Here is a 7093-nt window from a genome sequence, read left to right as displayed (position 1 = left end):
AAAGACTGATCTTCAGTTTTTGAAAATCACAGGCCGTCTTTACACTGCAGCACAGTGAAAATGTCACAGAGGTACCTTGGTGCCAAGAACCCAGCTCATCAGAGTGGTGGGCTTCTCCTCTGCCTCATTTAACCTGCTACCTCACAGACCTTGTGCTGGCCAAGTTCCGTGGTTCCCAGTGATGATCCCAGATTGACCGGAGCCAGATCAGGAGCTTCTACCCATTAGGTCTTAGGGTTGAGTCTTAGGGTTAAGTCTTAAGGTTAGGTCTTTAGGTTAAGACTTATGGTTATGTCTCAAGGTTAAGTCTTAGAGATTAGACACATGCTGAAACTCGCCGGTATACTTTATTTATTGAGAACTAACATTAGAAAGACACGGCATAACCACAAGTCAATAATATCTACTAATGGTGGAGGAGAGGTCTGTCTTGAAGAAGGCTGGAAAACATGACCATTCAAACCATGCTGACGCAGCTGATACAGAACTGGACTGGACGAATACATCGATGACAGCAACAATGCTGTAGTCAGGCTTACATTTGAATATCTGCAATTGTAATCAGATTCTCTGTCCTCCATAAATCTGAGGAATACAGCAGCAATACCTGGAGCACAGAGAGCAGCTTAGGCTGAAAACAAATTTAGAAAGGTAACTACCAACATTTGGGAATGTGCCCAACTGCTTTCTGAGCTTCAGGTTTGGAAAAGATCAACTGCTCCTTCACCGTCCTGTGTGGATAACTGGCTAGCTGAAAAGGGTCACATAGACATAGTCCAGCTGGCTGGACAAAAATGCACATCGCTCTCAGCTTATCTGAAGTAAAGCAAAATACACTGTCTTTGGCTGTCCTTGTTACACGATAACAGGAAGATTTTGGTGGGAAAAGAATGTTGCAGGTGGGAACAGAAAACTACAGAAGAGAAACTAGGGGTGGGCTTGGTATTTAGGCAACTAACCAATACTGAGCTTAACTTTTGTAATATGTATGAGCTAATTATAAGAAGGCATAAAAGGTGACTGTAAGGTACAATAAACAAAGTCTGCTGATCACTCATACTGAGTGACTGTGTCTTCCCTCCGTCGCGACAAATGGCGCCCGAACAGGGACCCTAGAGAGGGCTGAACCTGCGAGCCACGGCTCGACGGAGATTTGGGTACCGGTGCTGAAAGCAGCGCAGGAGGCGGAAGGGCACAGTCCCCGCGCCCGGGAGCACCTACAGAGGGTCCCGCCGGCCACGCGTCGCCGAAGTCTCGCAAAGGCTGCAACAGCGCTGACGAAGGTATGGAGAGACAAGCGACGTATGATTCGCTCATATGCTTTTTAGAAAAGCGGAGCGTTCGGGACATAGATTGTAAAAAGGAATTACTCGGGTTATTAGCGTATGGGATAGTATCCGGGACCCCCGCGGCAGCGGCGAGCGGCGGCGCAGCCCGGCAGGCCCCGTCCCGGCCGCGGTTTCTCTCCGAGGCTGCACCCCCCCCCCCCCTCCGATCGGCGCCATGGCGATGCAAGCGGCCAAGCGAGCTGACATCTGGCTGCCCCCAGAGGTCAATCGGATCCTTTATATTCGGAACCTGCCGTATAAAATCACAGCGGAGGAAATGTATGATATCTTTGGGAAATACGGACCTATTCGACAAATCAGAGTTGGAAACACTCCTGAAACAAGAGGAACAGCTTAAGCTTCTCAAGGAAAAATATGGACTTGATTAGAAACCCACCAAAAAAAAAAAAAAATAAAAAAAAAATGCTTCAGATGTCACCTACAAGAAATGCGTTTCTGCTTTGAACTAGCAAACATCTCTGTGTTTAAAAAGAAGCCTTTTTGCCTTGATGGAGATAATTTATTCTGTATTCTGTATTTATGCTGTATTCTGAATGTGGAAATTGGCTGGGACTAGGAGGCTGGCTTAAAGGCATTTTGCAAACGGGATTATTATTTTTGATCGTTATTGTAATAATAGTTTCTTGATCAAAACCAGCCAACACTATTTGTAAGCATTAGGCATATCTGAAGAGAATGCCTTTATTTGAATCAGCAGTAGTCTGAGGCTGTGGTTTTATCTGCTTCTGGTGAATTTTTGAAGTGATGAAATCAGAGATACAAGGTATACTAAGAGTTATGAGGTAATAAGGTAATAATCTAAGTAAGGCTGCTGTCTTTTATATCTGCAAGTGCAATATGCTTTTATGTAGCAGAGAGAAACTTTGACAACAATGTTGCTTGAGCGAGATGTGCATGTGACAACTTGGGAAAAGGGATATCACAACTGGAGTGCAACAGTGTTTCTACGTCTGGCAGAGTGAAATCTTTCAAGACCTGAGTTTAGACAGTCTAAAATAAATTGTCAGTATTCAAAAAACCCATCTTAAGCCTCTTTTGCTTACATAGTGTTATGGAAGTCAACTGCTATTGTAGAGAATTAATGATTTTTTAATACATATTAACAAATACTACTATTTTAACTTGAGGCAGTTGAGTGAGAAATACTCACGTGTAGCATTTGAGGGAATGTCAGCATAAATCGCACTTACATTAAGACTGCATTTTTAATTACTGTACTCGTTAAGATTCGATGATGCCATAAGGCTAAGGCCTTTTATCACAGATCGGTTCTGAACTAAAAGGTGTGTGCACATGTAGATATGCACATTTGTGTTATTTTCCTTAATTGGCTACAAAATAATATAATTAGGTTGGGGACTAGATCTTGGGAATTTGTCTATTATACTTCTGTTTGTTAAGGAACCTGCATAACACACAGCACCCATGTAGGCTTGGCTTGTGGCATAGTTGTCAAATTTAGCATAGACATTCAGACAGATAAGCAACGTACTCTTCTTGTGTGTATCACCTACAAGCCATTATGGCTTAGTGTGTAAATCTGTACGCAACTATTGAAAAATCCCCTTATGAATGTATATAGCTTAGAACTAATTTTTCCCCTTTGTTAATTCTTTGATATCAATGAGGAATTCTTCAGAAAATGTATGGACTGGTTGGTTGCATAAGGGCAGTTGTTATTTGGACAGAAAATTGTTAATGGTCAGGGATTTTCCACTAAAATATTTGCAAATAGTCCTAGTCAAACATCAGTTTGGTTTCTTTTTGGGTTTTGAGCTTGCATTAGTCCATGTTCAGAACTTTAAAATTACCTTTGAAGTTTTTAAACTTTTTATATCACTGGAACAGAAAGAGCATCTAAATTAAAGCTTCAAGCTAACTTTATTTTTCAAGTATTTCTGGAATTATACTTCTGAACTGAGATTTTATAAGTTGGCTGTGTATTTTCCTGTGTTAAAACGCTGTTATTGAAAATGGTCAACCAGGCCTATGTCGCCCAAAATAAAAACGGGAGAATTGTGGATAACTGGCTAGCTGAAAAAGGTCTCATAGACATAGTCCAGCTGGCTGGACAAAAATGCACATCGCTCTCAGCTTATCTGAAGTAAAGCAAAATACACTGTCTTTGGCTGTCCTTGTTACACGATAACAGGAAGATTTTGGTGGGAAAAGAATGTTGCAGGTGGGAACAGAAAACTACAGAAGAGAAACTAGGGGTGGGCTTGGTATTTAGGCAACTAACCAATACTGAGCTTAACTTTTGTAATATGTATGAGCTAATTATAAGAAGGCATAAAAGGTGACTGTAAGGTACAATAAACGAAGTCTGCTGATCACTCATACTGAGTGACTGTGTCTTCCCTCCGTCGCAACAGTCCTGGCACAAAAGGCAATACACTTTAGGACGTTGCTCTTTTTCTCTTGCCCGACACAGGCACTGTCTTTAGGAAACTAATAGGAATCACTTAAGAATGAAACTTCTTGTTCGCACGGTTTGCCAGCTGGCCACTCTCAGTCTTTCCTCTGGAGACAGCATGCAGCCCCGCCACCCCCACCCCTCTGGGGTGTAAGAATACCCTGCCCCCCCGCCCCCAAACAAAGGAAGCAGTCAAACACTGGGACTCGGACTGCTGGCAGATGGGAACCAATTACCAGTTCACACTGCAATGTGTCTCTCCGTTTACTCTAAAAGCAATACAAGCAAAAGCATAAAATAAGGAATCTCTCTGCATAGAGGAAACAGGATGGAGAACTTGACTCTCAGAAAAACCAACCCCAAGAACAAACCCAATTCAAACGTCTGAACAGCTACCACTGTTGGACTTTGAATGCCACGTCCCAGCGGGCTGAAAAATCTAAGTGTGCTTTGGGACAGATACATTCAGATCTGCCCTGTCACAACACAATTTAACAGCAGCTTTAACAAGAAAGAGACAACCAGAATGCCTCCGTAAACCAACAGCCACAAAGAAGGTGAACACACTGAAACCCCTCCCAAAGAACACAACGCGTTATGGCTACTTACCCAAGGTCTGTCTTGCCGGTAGCTTTAACTCCTCTAACAGGGACTCTCCTAACAGTTACCGATGAGTGCCTTGGAATCAGGGCATTGTCATCTGTGTATTCTGAAAACAACATCAATACAGAGAAAGCATCAGTAGTTCGTAAGAGTGATATTAATATGTCATGACATAGCACTTCAGGGAACCCTTTACGGATAGAAAAGCAACATTTTACACACAGCGTCATGCTTTTATCATGTCCACACACTCACGGTACCTTTCCAGAAATCTTCAGGTCTGATAGTCAAACACAAGCAGCAAAATCTTTTCCATTTGTTTTGAATCGTTTCAATGCCAACAGCAAAATGGTCTCTAAAGTCACTAAAGCAGAGTCTGCTAAAACATGAGGCTCTTTCCTGATCTAACTTTCATTGCTTTTGCTCCTGTTAGCTTACAAAACCCTAGAACATGTCTCTATAATAGCGAGCACGGAAGAGGACACCCCCACCCCGCCTCCCACCTTTTAAAACACATCCCAACCATCCATTTTGCCTTCCCTCCATCTTCAAAAAGAGTCCACCATCTCTTTTTTTTTCCCCCCAGTGATGTGTAAAATCCTGTTTACTTTTAGCTTCTATTAGCATTGCTTCTATTATGAGATTTCCGTGATCACGCGGCTCAGAAAACTCTGAACAAGTTGGCCATCTTCACTCAAGGTTCACTGAAGGGTCTTTCCAAGATCATGCCAACATTTAGTCAGGACTCCTGCACAAAGTTATAAAACCCACTACCATATCTCCACAGGGAGGATCTCCAAGAACCCCCTTTAGGCAGAGCATCCAGGCCTAGTTCTTTCCTTCATCTTCTGAAGGTGACTTTAAGCACGTAGATGCTGTCCAATAAAAACGGAAAGTCACGGTTATGTATAAAACCCCAAAATCTGGCATACACATAAATGACACCGAAATGTATTCCTTAGCTTTGCTCTGACAACCGCTGGGGAATTTTTTGCATTTTCACGGGGAAAACACCCTTACAAAAGTTCCAGTAAGCATCTGTGTCACAACCTGTACGTCTGCCTCTACCTGCATGTCTGTCTCTACTGCTGTATATGACACGCGATCCCGTAACACCCCCAAGACCCCTAACACCGTGCTGTTAAGTCTCCTCACAGATACTCTCCTGAACCTACTTTACCTGTCTGTAGGTAAACAGCGTGTTTAGGTCCAACCACTTGAAAGGCTGGGGCCAAAGTTACAGTTACCGCAGCAGGCATGTTATTCTGTTTAAGTTTTAATACATCAAACAGGGAGAGGAAAAAATCCTATGAGTACACATTGTAACGACAAGACTGTTGTGGGAATGTCACAGAACCACAGGAAAAAAGAAAAAAAACCCCAACCGATAAAATTTGAATGTTTAAGGAATGGAGACGGTTTCCAAGTCTTTGTATTTCTGACAAGTCATATTCCAAAGTCTTTAATCACATGCAAGCTTTGCCAGACGGTAGATTACCAAACTGAAACAGCACACTCAGTAATACAAAACCATTACCGTCTCTGAGAATCAAGCACCATTTCTCAGATTCAAAAGAACTTAGGGTTTCTCTAAGAACATTTCTAGGTATATTCACCATAACTGATCTGCCATAAAACTTCAGTACTGCCCTGACACCGTTTAACACGCAGTACCACGACAAAAATGCACCGTTTGAAAGAAATGAAGACATGATGCTCAATAGCATCTGAATGAATGTGTAGCATGGTGCAGCAAAGAAGCTGTATTAGCAAGAAATGCCAAGTATACTTTAGACAGAACACTCGTCTACAAGATGGCTTTCCAGGGTCTGCATAGATTCTCACTCACAGATACACTCTTGATCCAAAACGTTGCTACTGAGCAGTTTCTGCAGCAGCCAAGCACCGCTTTTCCAACGCGGTGGAGTAAAAGTAGCTGAAGACAAATTTCAGTCACCAAACCCACTTTTTTTTCCCCTTTAAATTAGCCACCCACTCCTTTTCTATCACGTTCAGCCTTCTCTGCCGGCTTTCAAAGAAATCTGGCAGGTCTGTGATGACAAGGCATTGTCCCACATTCCCTTATCGTTTTAGCTAGAAGGGTTCCCAGAAACCAAACCTCTTCCACGCGCGGTGTCGCACACGGACCCCGTACGCTGCTGCGCCTGGCTGCGCACACAGCCCTGACGGCAGCTGCCAGCGCACAACCACGGAAGAGCAGCTCTGAGGCCCCAGCACAAGTCACCGCTGCCGGCCGTGGCCCAACCGCCTCACTGGCCGCCTGCGCCATCGCCAGCCGGCCGGTCCCCGGTCCCCGCGCCCGCCGCCCCCACGCACCTTCCATGGTCTGGGCGTTGGTGACCTGCAGGTCGCAGTGGGTCGCCTTCAGCCTCTCGCGGCCCATGATCTGGCGCCTGAGGTCGCGCAGGGAGATGTGGGGGCCGTGAAAGGTGACCACATCGGAGTTCAGCCTGGAGGAGAACTTGTAGTGGACACACGACATGGCCGGGGCCAGGCGGTGCCCGCTCCGCGATGGCACCTCACGCAGCAGCTGGCCTCGCGGCCCCCACAGCAGGTCAGGGCCCACCGAGGGGCTGGGGCCAGCAGCGCGGGCTGAGCCCGCCGGCTCCTCCTCGCAGCCCCGGTGGGAGGACGATGGGGACAGGCCCTGGCTCGGCCTCCGCTCCCTCCTCGCACCAGCGCTGCCAGGCCAAGCTGCTCGCTA

At 45.1% G+C, this 7093-nt stretch overlaps 1 protein-coding gene across 1 annotated transcript; it reads right to left on the bottom strand.

Annotated features, from left to right (window-relative positions):
- Window positions 1-4256: 4256 nt before the first annotated feature.
- On the bottom strand, window positions 4257-6885 carry LOC130157037 (E3 ubiquitin-protein ligase RBBP6-like). Its single transcript, XM_056356183.1, has 3 exons — window positions 6706-6885; window positions 4375-4474; window positions 4257-4266 (listed from the first exon to the last, which is right to left on the bottom strand). The coding sequence occupies exons 1-3, from the start codon at window positions 6869-6871 to the stop codon at window positions 4257-4259; spliced, it is 276 nt and encodes a 91-aa protein (XP_056212158.1). The 5' UTR covers window positions 6872-6885.
- Window positions 6886-7093: the final 208 nt, after the last annotated feature.

Source organism: Falco biarmicus, chromosome 11 (genome assembly GCF_023638135.1).
Source record: "Falco biarmicus isolate bFalBia1 chromosome 11, bFalBia1.pri, whole genome shotgun sequence".
Lineage (NCBI taxonomy): Eukaryota > Metazoa > Chordata > Aves > Falconiformes > Falconidae > Falco > Falco biarmicus.
The sequence above is the reverse complement of the archived record's forward strand: the minus strand, read 5'-3'. Positions and strand labels throughout refer to the sequence as shown.